Genomic DNA, 13868 nt, shown 5'->3' on the forward strand with positions numbered 1-13868 from the left:
GAATGCATAGCATCTTTTGGAGCATTCCTATTTTGTTGTTACAGTTTCAGCTTTCAACTTTATCTTTTTCAGTGACGATCTCATTTAATAAAAGACTTTCCTTATTGTCCCCCTCTCTCCATTCTCCTGTGGGCAAAAACATGGTTCTTCCAAGTTCAGACCATGTCATCGCTTGGGTGAAGCTTTAACTGCTCCTGACTAAGAAATCTGTGTTCCCAAAGAACTATATTCACCACTAGACAAAACTGATATTATACTGAAGTTAATTTTTATATCTTTAAAACTAGATTGTGAGTCCCATGTGGACAGGCACAGGGTTTTTAATCTTTGTATTCCTCATTCTGAAATAGTTTTGGTACATATTAATTGCATACTAAGTTTTGTAAATACAAGTTGAGTCACAAAAATATTAGGACATCAGAATAAATGGGTAAGTCAAGCATAGATTTTATTCCAAATCCCAAAACTTACAGGAAAAGGTCAGATAAATAAAAGAACACGCGTATTTATCCAAAAGAGAATAAATTCACAGTATTTATTGTCCAAGAGGTAATATGGCCATAAGTATAGATTTTTTTAAATTGGAAACCTCATGAATGACAGAGTACATCTAGATATATTAATATTATACATTAAACAATTCTCCTTTTTTTTTTTCCTCACAACAAGCCTGTGTGATAATTTATATAATCTTCATTTTACAGCTAAGGAAACTAAAGGTCACAGAATTTAAAATGACTTCCCTATGGTTATATAGCTGGATATATGGGAGATGTAAGACCTGAGCCAGAATCTTCATTTGTATTTGAGATGCTGTGCTCATTGCACCATACCACCCTGTGTCAGTAGTCAGTGAATAGAATTTGAGAACCTACTACCTTCCTTGTCTTTACAGACACACTTTTTATAGTCAGAGATGATGTGGTTATAAAATAATGTTCTGAAATGGTATAACCATCCTTCATTTGTTGTGAGAATGAAAAAGGGTTCACTTGATGTAAATCAGACATTTTACAAAATAACCTTCCCATTTATAATATACTTATGTACATACTACAAGTTCAGAAACTCTTAAACATTTCTACTATATAGGAATATTTAGATATAAATGAAAATACCTAAAGTGAGATCAGCTTTATAGAAGACATAGTTAAATAATATGAGAATAGTTTAGGTAACTAGCAAAGGACCTTCCTAGCTTATAATTATTTTAACTGGCAATATAGCCTAATGTGTAAGAGTGGACTCCAGAGCTGGACTGCTTGAATGCAAATACCAGCTCTGCAGCTTTTCAGTAGTGTGACCTTGGCCGAATTACCTAACATCTCTGTGTTTGAGTTTTCTCATTTACAAAATGAAAATACTTTGTAAGTTCGATATGAAAGCTACATGAACAAATAATAACATAAAGCTAGCAGATGGTAAGGTTAGCTGTTATTAAAATGTAAAATGCCGTCTATACTAAAAAGACTGACTTTTAAATGGGGAATTTTATTTCTATATACTTAGAAGGTAGAAGGTTCTTCTTAGAAGGTAGAAGGTTCTTCTTAGATAAAATGCTTCTTAAATTAAATTAGGATATTGTTTCTGCTAAGAAAGATATTCCGCCCTAAAAGCAGAAGTTGAAATTTCTCTCTGCCATCACTTAATGGTCCTTTGCTCTTTTAATACATATATATTTGATCATAATGAGATTCTTAAATTAACATTAAGACCTGGGGTGATCAGGAAAAAAGTGATAAGTTGGTGCCTTAAAATCACTAAGATTAGTTGATAATTGTATCCGAATAGTCTGCTCATTGGTATTAGTAACTGTATCTAATATGGAAGTAAGAGGATTTGGCACTATAGCAATTTATATGAGGTGTAGTATAAGTAAAACAAAATTTTCCTCTTGTTAAAATTCTTTATATCTGTAAGTAAAGCTACTAGGCAAAGTTACTGCTTGGTTAAAAACAGAGTTCGTACTTGGTGCTGAGACCATCCTGAGTCTGAGACCATGCTGAGGTTTTAAGAGTGATGCCGTCTTTCCCATTCAGATTAGTGTTCATGGGTTATTTTCCAGAAGAGATATTCCACTGCTGAGATCTCTCATACTCAAGAGTATTGCCTAAGGGAAGTGCTGGGGTTGATTTCTTGAAAAGAGTCTAGAAATGTAAGTGAAGGGGTAGACATACAGTACCAGTGGTACAGCAGGATTCTGATTCACAGGGAGGAAGAATACTCCACCACCTTCTTCTAGTTCCATTTTCTCTTTAAAGAGATCGTAGCTTTTAAAAAATATACTCAAAATTTTCATTATTCATTATGTTACTTTGATGGAATACTTTTTTTCTCCTTTTTTACCTTTTATTTTGCCTTTTTTTTTAGCTGGCATTAATATAGCTACTGAATTATGGCATTAGTTTTTTAGTATTATACAGAATCTTATGGCCACTTGATTGATAATAGAGAATAACTTTGCTTATTAATTATGTTGTAAAACAAATAAAATATTTGCCTTTTTTTCATGAAATAGGAATTCTGATATATTTATTGACTTGAGCATGTGCAAATAGCTCTGATTACATGACTTGGTTTATCATCCTTTCGTTTTGGGGAAAATGGCCTTCTATAATAAGTAAAAATAAGTTAAAAGTTAAATTTTCCACAATTTTTATATTCAGAATTTAAATTATTTTATATATTAGTACTCAAATAGAAAAAAGTACCATATAGTTAGACATTTTTAAGACTTTACTATTTGAGTACTAATATATAAAATATTTTAATTTCTGGTTTATAGGGTACACATTTTTATTTTATAAAATACTCTTGTATAAATTTGTTACAAATTTGAGTTCCTGGTCCAAAAATGTTAGTATACATTCAGTGATGTATCCAGCCACAGTAAAAGTAAATTGGCTCCATAAGAGCATATCCAGTTTCTAAGTTTCACTGTGTATTTGATAAATGAAAACAAAGATTTGCCATTTACATTGTCAAGTGTCAATGACTCTAATTGTTAGACTTATTATTAAATCTAAATGTGAGGTTATTTTAAAATCTAACCATTATAAAATCTTTCTTGGCCACTCTCTCTTTATTCTATGAATAGGGAATAGCACATAAGAAACTAATGTTATAGCTGTGCCTTTTATTATAGAACAAGTTCTTCTGGATCAAAATTCTCAGACTCCTCCTCCAAGCCCTTTCTCAGTGCAAGCTTTTAATAAAGGGGCAAGTTGTAGCGCCCAAGGATTTGATTATGGACTTGGAAATAATAAAGGTAGGTTTTCGAAAGTGAGTCTTTTACCTACCCAACTTTAATATTTTTTATTACCTTCTCTTTTACCCATTTTTGTTACTGTTCACCCACAAAACTTTATTAAGTTTCCTGGAAAACTAACAATCAAAATGTTTGCAAAAGTATTGTTTTTACATTACCATTTTTAACAGTTTCAGCTTAACGTTTTATAGGAGTTCTTGATTATTTGCTCTTAAAGATATTCACTTGGAATTCACATCATAAAGATTGTGACACTATATCTAGTAAAAGAACTATTGTTTTTATCATCTACTTATTATTAAGAGTAGTGTTAATGAGCAAAAAAAGAACCTTCCAAAATGATCATGTAAAATCAAAACGTTTTAAGTAATATTACACATCAGCCTTATTACATATGTGCGGTTTTGAATGTCTAACCAAGTTATCTTAGTTAATTTAAAATTACATGAAACGAATGATATCTTTGGGTTTGGTATGTATAATGAAATCAGAAAGTTGTGAAAAGAAAAACAAAAGCCCTAAGCCAAAGAATATAAAATGTGTGTAGCTGTTTTGGGCTGCAATATTAGAAAAGACCAATATCATGGACAATCCAAACAATAATTATTTCAGAATAATTTATACCTGAATTTCATCTAAAATTGTATTTGTATCTGAATTCAGACACATTCCTGTTCCTTTCTATGTACCTGATCCTGACTCCTTTCCTAAATCAGCATATCATCAGCAAGTAGCATACAGTTGGATGATGGGTAGAAGGGACAAGATAGCCTATGGGGGAATAATTTTACTTTAAAATGTTATCTACACTAATTCATAGGATTTGATTTCAAGGAACAAAGACAGTGTCATTAGACCTGACTTGCAGAGCAAGTGAAATAATGAAAAAGTCAACAAGATGCAAAATGACATCAGTATAGAGGAAATACTCAATTTAAAACAAAACCACACTTTGTGTGATACCTTTATTGCTTTCCACAAAGTATTCATATGAAGGAAGCCTAGCTACAAGATTTCTTTTTGGCTTTTCCTACTCTTGTTATGTTGGTCTATCCTACAGGCTTGGAGATACCTGCTTGTTTATTTTTGGTAGGTTAGATTTCTACTAAGTTGAGCTAGGTCTTCATACTTAAGTAGGGTAAATGCTTTGTGGTGTTTTCTTCATGTCCCTTTCTCTCTCCCATTATTGATTCCTAAATTAAAATCTCAGCATTTACTTATCACTACTATGCTTTGTTAATAATCCGTTTTAAAGCCATGTTTAATTCAAATTGTATGCTGTCAATCTCTAAAATGTCTAAATTGTACTGGTGGCTATCACTTTAAATCAGTCTTTAAAATATAATTTATTAAAACATCATAGGAATATAAACCAACTTTTCAGAGCCAAACATTGCTGAGAACATTTGTTATTAAGTAGAAATATTAAAGTATTACTTTTTAAAAGTGTGATTCAGCTAATACTGTTCAGAAGTGGCATGTACTTGTTAGTTAGGCTTTTTAAATATTTACATGGTGCAAAGGAATATTAAGAAATTTAAATCTAATTAAATATATCTAACCTTTGTTTATGAACTTAACCTTTAACAGTAATTCCCATTTTCTTTAACTTTTTATACTGTCCCAAGTTCAAGAAATTGTTTTTTGCAAAAATTCTGTATTCTTAATTCTAAATAATTCTTCATAATCTCTAATAATCCTTTCTGTAACTACAGCGTAAGTTTTTGAACAGTAGGCATGTAGCTATGTACACGGTTCTTTCCATATAAGTCTTTTCCTTCTTGCTGCTTCATTTAAAGTTTTCACTTAAAAAACTTTACTTATATTTAGGGACTGGAAAGGTACTGTTTTCCAGTTTCTGCATCAGCTAGTCTAGATATGTTTTTTCTTCTGCTCTTTTTCAGCATCATATAAACTATTTAATATGCATAATCTTATAAAGGAGGAGCTAAGGATCATCCATCTAATTATATTGTTTCATATTTTTAAAAATATCTATAAAAGTCCTTTGTATTTAATTTTAAGGAAAAATGCCTGAATTCATATTTGAGATACTATTCAAATCAGATAGCTCATACTCCTTTTTATCTTATAGGTCTTACAGATTTTTATATTATTCATCCAAGCAAAGGAGTTCATGCTTTAAGAAGTATAATTTCTTGGCAGGAACCACTTAAAAAAAAGGAAATATTAATTTATTAACTAAATGTAAATATATTACTAAGTTAATAACTTATGCTTTGCCTCCCTTCAATTCTACATTTTCTTAAAAACCTTTTCATATTTGCTTATTTTCTGCATGAAGTGTACTGCATATGAGGCAGGGTTATTTAGTCATTTGTTAGGTATTATGTAGAAGACATCGTTTACTTAGATCTTCATTTACACTTGTATGATATTGAGTCAACTTATCTATCATAGATTCTTCATGGACTCTGAATTCTCCCATGCTGCTGCTCAATGTTGTATAAGAATTTACATGAATTTGTTTTTGTAGGTGGGCTGTTATATAAGATTATTAAAACAACTTGCAACATTTGGTCCCTAACTTGAGGATAACAAACACCAGCTTCCACTCATTTCTGAATTGGCATAGTTTTATTTAGTGTTTAACTTTATCTGAATGTCATAAACACCATATTCTTTGCCATTTTGGATGTTAATTAATAACAAGTTGTAGTTTTGACTGTTTTGCCCACTGCAGGTGACCAACTGAGTGCCATATTGAATTCCATTCAGTCACGGCCCAATCTCCCAGCTCCTTCCATCTTTGATCAAGCTGCAAAACCTCCCTCTTCCCTAGTCCACAGCCCATTTGTGTTCGGACAGCCCCTTTCCTTCCAGCAGCCTCAGCTTCAGAGTAAGTTTGTCAGCCTTACCTGCCTCATCAAGCCATTTCTGAAGCTTTGTTCTGAGTTGTTTATCAGTTACTAATTATTTATCAACTCACTTGACTGGTTTTATTTAATGAGGATGTTATCCCTTCCCACATTTTTGAAGCTTAATTTAAGCTGTTTTGAGCTAAGACATTCTGCAGCTAAGACATAAGTTTTTTAACCACACCTTTTTTATTAAGTATAGTTTTTGAAGTATGACTGTTATGCTCTCTATTCTAATTCCAGCATAAGCAAATACATACAATAAAGCATGTTAAGAAAAACCTATTTTATTTAAGTTTTTCTTTTACAATATGCATGACTATGCTAAGCATCAGTTATAGAGATAACTTTCATTGTTTTACACTGGATCTTTATTACTGAGAGATGCCCCAAGAGAATAAACCTATTTCATTCTACAAGTGGGTGGAGGAGAGGTGGTACTGGGCAAGTTCGTTTCTTTTAAGTGAATTTGGTATCTGTGAAATGTATAGCAACTTTAGGTTTCCAGATTTTCTCAAATTGTTGTTTCCTCTCTTGCTTTTTATTTTTGTTGTTCTTCTTCTTCTTTTTGTTTCTAATATGTTAAAGTGATCATTTGATTTTAGCTCTGCCTTCTAGGATTGCTCTTGCCGTTCATCCAGGATAGTAACTCACATTGATCTGGAAAATAGACCCAAACAAATTACCCTTAACAGAGTGTTCTTTTTTCTTAATAACCTCCTGAGGCTTCCACATAGACATCTCAAAGCTTCTTGCAGTATGACAACAATATGTTCTTCTTGGCCTTCAGTTCATATATCAGCCATACAATATATTGACACACTCACTGAATGAGGTAGTTTATGAAAGTCCCAGCTCATGCAAATGTTACTTGTTATGATATTATTATCTATGTTAGAGTATATAGGAGTATAAGCTTTTCTAGGATTGCACTATATACATTAGGCAAGTTTAATTTAGAAATATAAGTAATATCAATTTCTAGCCAGTCATTTTCTTTATATATGTATAATATTCACTTGATTGTCTCTTTTTTTTTTTTTGATTGTCTCTTAAAAGAAGAATTTCAAGGAAATATAAGTGTCATGTGTGTGAAATAGTTTTTTCCTTCCTTGGTAAGCATTATAGAAGGAAAGAGAAGTGACAACTTAGCTTACTCATTTTATGGAGCAACATCTTTTTTTATGTTTATATGTGCCCAGATTACAAGAAGGTTGAAAAGTAAAGACAAGGGAAAAAACAAAAATGAAAAATATCATGATCAGTTTAGGTAGAAAATCCATATTAGATATAAAATTATAAACAAGAAATTACCCTGATAATGTCATAGCCACAGCAGACAAGAGAAGAAGTAAGGATATTTTTGTTCACCCAAAGGGTCATTGCAAGTCTTCTAAAAAAAAAAAAAAAAAAAAAAAAGTGTAATTATTGTTTTTGCTTTACCAAATTATTTAATAAAATATTTCAAAATATAAAGACCCTAATAAAATCAGATTTGTCTCTCCCAAAGGATAGTAGGTTTCCAACTGACATTGTATCAAAATAATTTTATGCATCTTGTGTCTGGGTGTTATCAGTACCACTTCTTCCTTCACCATCTTGGAGCAAATTTGAAATCATGGCCGAGACATATCTCAGTTACCAGTTTTCTGAATCATTGCTTGCCTGTACTCCAACAATGGGAATTACTTAAATCTTTCTTCTAAACCTCTTAGTCTCATCAGAATATCATTGAAGTTTGACTTCCAAATTCCACAAACCAGAATTCTTAAATTTTTAGCATGACTAAAAACAGTACGGAATCTAAAAATAGTTTTAATGTTTTGGAAATAAATTAGAATGGCCTTAATCACATCATATTAAGAAAATTAAATATGGCAGAGTGCTTATTGTTAAGACTACCTGAGTAGGGTATTCTTTCCTGAACGTCACTGCTATCATCACACCAGCAGTTCACCTTGCTTTGGAAGATGACTATGTATTGAATTTCCCATTACTAATTAGTAAAATGAGAATCATTTCTCATACTTTTGTGATTCTAAAACATGTATAGAAGACTATATTTACTAATTTTTGCTTATACTGGTAGTCACCGTTATGTACTAAACGCTGTATTTAAGCACTTTAATACATCCTCATTTAATCATTTAAGATAATGTCCCCATCTTACAAATAAAGAAACAGAAACTTACGATAAATGATTTTCCCTAGAAACACCTACAGTAAAATGGTAGAGCCAGAATGTGAGGCCAGTCCTACTGACTACAAAGACCATGTTTTAAATATTCACCTTTTTTGGGGGGCGCCTGGGTGGCTTAGTTGTTAAGCGTCTGCCTTCGACTCAGGTCATGATCCCAGGGTCCTGGGATCGAGGCCCGCATCAGGCTCCCTGCTTGCTGCGAAGCCTGCTTCTCCCTCTCCCACTCCCCCTGCTGTGTTCCCTCCCTCACTGTTTCTCTCTCTGTCAAATAAATAAATAAAATCTTAAAAAAAAAAGCTTTTCTTTTTTAATAAATAAATAAATATTCACCTTTTTGTACTGATAAGTAATGCTACCAAAACTGGCCTTTAATATGTGTGGGTTTTGTTTTTTTTTAAGATTTATTCATTTATTTGTGAGAGAGCAAGTGGGAGTGCGTGGGGGGAGGTGCTGATGGAGAGAGAACCTCAGACAGACTCCATGCTGAGTGCAGAGCCTGATGCAGAGCTCAGTCTCACAACCCTAAGATCATAACCTGAGCCGAAACCAAGAGTCAGACACTTTAACCAACTGTGCCACCCAGGTGCCCCAATATGTGTTTTTAAAATTTCTGACTACATTTGTTTTATCATCTAGAATATTAGTTTTGTTTAGATTCGTTATTTTTTCCTTTATAGTTTAATTTTAAAAGAATGCAGAAGAGTTGGAAAGGAAAAAAAGATTTCCTAAATGTCATAACTCAAGTTCCCAGTTAAGTAAACAAGCTCTACGTAGACACACGTAAACTGCCCCACATGTTAACTTTACCTAGAATTTCTGTGAGTGCTATTATCAATAATTCTTTAGGTTGTTTTGTTCCTGAGGCATAATTTTTCACTAATATTTGGAATTGATATTTATTCTGGTACATTAAATTAATTTGATAATTTTTGAAATTAACAAAATTATGTATATACACAAATTATTTCAACTGTTATTGTAGTGAAATAGAATAATTACAGAAATAAAATTACAAATTTCCCTTGTCTTATGCGTGGATAGGCATGAGAGAGAGAGAAGTGTGCATATAGGCTTTTTCTTTACTGTTCTATAATTTACTTTTTTATTTCGAATTATTTTTGTAATTTTTAGAGTTGGTAAGCAGTTTTGCAATGAGGTTCTAGTGAACTGAGGTGGAGAATGCTATCTTTGCCTGCTTTCTGTAAGAATATCACACTGCTTATTTTCACTGTCTACACATTCGTTTTTGAAAACATCATTTTCTGTCCTATAGCCCCTGACCAGTTCTTACACATCATAGGCACTGAAGGAATATTTATTGACTGTAAATGCCTAAGATGATCCCTTTCTTCAGTGTAAACCATGAATTTAAGGTCATGTATTTCTTGTTATTTTATGCTAGATATTCCAGTATTTACTCAGTGTACAGCTTCAAAGAAGAGGAAGAATATTTCAGTACTAATTAAAACCGCTATAATATGATGATATGGTGTCTAATGTACTGTTATGTTAATTCTGAGTTTATACTTAAGCATGATCCTCCAACTGAGAAACTATTCCAAATGACTCTGTTTAACATGGGCATTTTATATCTACTGTACAGGATGCTAAATAGTTCGATTTTATTTTTCTTGTAGAAAAAATGATAATGAAGACAATTTACTATTCTCCCAGGCATTTTAACCATGTAACATGTAACATATATTATTTTGTTATTATTTGTTATGTTATCTGTTATTTTGACAGAACTTTCAAGCCCAGATAGGAAACCTCAAGGTTACCTTGCAACAAGAGTTTTTCTATTACACCTGTATGTCACATTCTTAAATGAGACCAAAATTTGCTAAATGTAACTAAAAAGGTCCTCTTGAGTACCTGCATGCATATTTATTTACATTTGAGGATACTAATATAAAGCGTTGTGTTTATTTAGCTTATAGAGGTGAAGTGATGGAAAGACTTAAATTTCCTCTCCAGCCACTTACTGGCTTTATTTAGTTAGGTTACTTGACACATCTGAGCCCTGTTTACCCCATCCATAAACTGGGGTGCCCAGTAAATGTTATCTGAGGGTATTATTATTGCCTTCTGATGCAAGCAGTTAACATCTCTTATGCACCAAGGAAGGTTGGAAGAAATCACAGCCAGAGAGAGAGCAGTTTTATTCTCAGTGTGGAAGGAGTGGCAAGAAAGAATTTGGAAAGGGACAATTGAGGTTTCCTAGCTACTCCTCAGTGTACATTTTACAGCATAACTTTATTATTTGTCTTGAGATTGATTCTTCATATAGTAACACTATTTTCAGATATTATGAATGTTAGTGTATAAAAGCCAGCTTTGTTTCCAAGACTGAGAGGTCCTTTCTATCCTGGATTGTAATCATACCACAAAATTTGTCCATTTGTTTACCTGCCTACCTTGAAGGTGTGGCACAGATGGAACCTTGGATTTCTGTGCCTGCTCTCTTCTTCCTTCAAACATTATTATCTTCTCTAAAAGCCTTTTTGTGTTGGTTTCAATTTTAGCTGTCTTTGTGCTACATAAGTTGTATCCTTCTTAAGACAATACATGGTTATCCTGAACCTGAACAAAGTGTCTGATATCTCTGATCGATAGTTACCACTTTTTGCTTTGCAACTAATAAGAAGTTTGTGGAGAGCCAGATTTTTATTTTTTAGAGCATCCCCAGCTCTCTTGTGCCTCACATTATCGCTGAAGGAGTAATACTTAACCTTTTCATGGAGTTTTTTGAAATTATTCTTTCTAAGGCCCAGGATACACACACATCAGATTTTGCTCAGAATTTTCCTATCTCAGCCGTCAAAAACTCTGAAATGATACACTTTTCCCTAATGTTATATCCCTTAACCATAGTTACTTGGAATTTACTATGTATTCAGTAATATGCTATGAGTATGTTTTATGCAGGTGCAGTTATGTCTAGAAGTTATTTAGAGACCCATTGTGTTTTGGGGGTTATATCCACCTTACAGATTTTCATCCATCTTCCTTCCAACTTTTTTATCATGTAGGTTAATGTAATATTCTAATGAAAAGCCTGTTTCTGTTTTATCTTTCAGTTGGAAATTTTCTTCTAGCTTTCATTATTTTATAATTCATTTAGTATACTAACCTTTATGTGAATAAATTTTATTTCCTATTCCATTTCTTAAGCTCCTTTAGTATTCACATAATTCAGCTTTTTTCCTGATAAATTTACCAAGATTCTTGATTTACCGATCATGCAGTGATACTGCATCTAAAGCTGTCTGTCCAGATAGCTACTAGCTAAGAGTTTGTAATTATTACTATCACCTTATTTTAAATCCTCCAAACTATTAATAGAAGTGGAAATAATTATTATACTTAATTATACTAATTGTTTTATCTGCATATTGTTCAGTTACTCACATCTTTTGACCAGGTTGAATGTTTAATTTATATATTATCTCAAGAACCAATAAACTAGTTTTTTTCTATTTTTAAAAATAGATAATTTTAAAATAATTTCCAGAATATCAAGTTAGACTTAACCATTTACTGCCTATGGAAGGTGTCTATACTGTCAAAAATATCTGAAGTTCTATTCAGAGCAGAATACAAATGTACAGTACTGGGATTTAAATCAGGTGAAGAAAGTCAGGAACACTGTCCCTGTTGTTCTACCATAAGCTCAATGAAATTTTATGATCATTGCTTATGAAGGATATATAGAATTAGATTTCTTTCTTATAATTTAAAAATATATATACACACCAATGTAGGTATGTATAAGCATGGACAGAATACAGTGAAATTTAAGCATTGTCATAGGTTTATAAAACTTCCTCAAATTCTTTCAAATATCTATGTTAGGGTTACATGTAGTAATTTTACTGAGACTATAAAATCCAATCCAAATCTCCTTAAGATTGAGAACTAGACAAGAAGCAAAAATAGATGCTGAAGACTATTTCTGCCAGTTATTTGTAGTCTCCTATAGCATGTTCTGTGGGAAAAAGTCCATCAATATTACTTCCCCTGTCTGAGTATCAGGGATAGTACATAGGCGATGTGATTAGACACCTGACCTCTCAGATATAATGTATTTCCAACATAGTGTCCTTTCTAATATTCCGTTTAACATCTCTGATCATTGCTTAATTGTTGATTTAACAATGAAAAGGAGTATATGCCACTTTTTAAATCCCAGAACTGCAGTTTTGTGTGCTGCCACCAGATGGTGACATATTCTTTGATTCTTCCAGTGTATGTTCCCAGTGACAAGGTCAAGGTTCTAATATTTACAGCAAAACCACAATTTGTCCTTGTTAAACTGAAACAAGAATGTTTTCCTTATTAAAAATTAAAGTTATACTGCTTTTTTATTATCAGTACCTAAGGAGTAATTTTTTTAAGTACAGTTTACAGTGAACTCAGAGTTGCTGTGATCAGAAAATGAACTAAGTTCCCCAGGGAACTTAATAGTCAGGATCCAAAACAAAGAAAACAAAGAATAAATGACACATAAAGAACCGTATTGTTAATAAAGGGATATTTTATACCAAACACACAACATTGACTTCAAATAAATATTGGAGAAAAATCCCGTTTTTTATATTGTTTTAATACTCTCTTTAGTGAACTATATATTGCACCCCAAATAATCAGAATTCCACAGAGGCAAATTTAATAATTGGTTGTTTTTCCTATAAAGTGAGATTTTAAAAAGAACATGATTATTTCGTTTCCAACAAATTGCCTGAAAGTTGACTGACTTTCTTTTGTGCATAGATATCAGTGTATGTCTTAAGGATTGTTTCTCTTTTTAAATTGAAAAATACACATCTTTTAAAAAGTTAACTATATCAACTTATGTTCAAATATGAGCAAATTTTGTAAAAATTAAATGCATAAAACAAGTGGTGTGTGTAGTCACAGCTTAATTTCTTTAGGCATTTAAGACTTTCAAAAAATGTTTCTTATTCACTGTGAATCATACCTAGGAATTCAATCTCTCTAGGCTTTGTAACATATTGAAAAAACTTCAAAGCTGTTCTGGCTTCAAAACCTTTTCCAGGAGTTTGTCCTTAAACCTCTAACATCTTACCCTGCAAATTGCCTTGTTTTTCACATTTATGCTTACGGGTGCTTCCAATTAAGATAGTATTTTGATTCCTTCTCCTATGTCCTCCTGTTAAACCCTGTCTTCACAGACTTTAGCAAGCAAGCCACGACTGTATCCTTACATTTGCAGTTTGAATTCCCCTTGAATTAACTGTTCCATTCGAAAGCTGGTACCCTCCTAACAGATATTTTCAGTGACAGTTGCAGACTTTGTATTATATGAGATTTAAATAGCAGAAGAATTCCTTTTGCAGTGCTTGGTACCTTTGAGGTCTTACAGATTTCAAAAACAACGTTGCTCAAAAACAGTAAAAATTTAAGATTTTTTTTTAACTTAGATGATGATTTGAGGGCGTGTATGCCCCATCTCTCCACGCACTCCTACCTTTCTCTCTTGAACCACTGCAAGGAGTCC

At 32.4% G+C, this 13868-nt stretch overlaps 1 protein-coding gene and 1 long non-coding RNA gene across 12 annotated transcripts in view; one reads left to right on the forward strand and one right to left on the reverse strand.

The window, feature by feature from the left end:
• MYCBP2 (MYC binding protein 2) overlaps positions 1–13868 on the forward strand; it is a 262416-nt gene that overhangs the window by 188642 nt on the left and 59906 nt on the right. For 7 of the 11 annotated variants that reach the window (XM_025874720.2, XM_025874721.2, XM_025874724.2 and 4 more), the window contains 2 exons: positions 3146–3268; positions 5949–6128. In XM_025874720.2, coding sequence (XP_025730505.1) covers positions 3146–3268; positions 5949–6128 — 303 coding nt within the window. The remainder of the gene's footprint in view (positions 1–3145; positions 3269–5948; positions 6129–13868) is intronic. The other 4 variants (XM_025874722.2, XM_025874723.2, XM_025874727.2 and 1 more) reach the window with 2 other exon arrangements.
• LOC141373104 (uncharacterized) lies at positions 6722–7991 on the reverse strand. Its single transcript, XR_012378760.1, has 3 exons — positions 7679–7991; positions 7462–7540; positions 6722–6807 (listed from the first exon to the last, which is right to left on the reverse strand). It is a non-coding gene; the product is annotated as an uncharacterized lncRNA (long non-coding RNA).

This window comes from Callorhinus ursinus, unplaced genomic scaffold, assembly GCF_003265705.2.
Source record: "Callorhinus ursinus isolate GAN/ISIS: 27379988/994484 unplaced genomic scaffold, GSC_fseal_2.0 scaffold7, whole genome shotgun sequence".
In the NCBI taxonomy this organism is placed as follows: domain Eukaryota; kingdom Metazoa; phylum Chordata; class Mammalia; order Carnivora; family Otariidae; genus Callorhinus; species Callorhinus ursinus.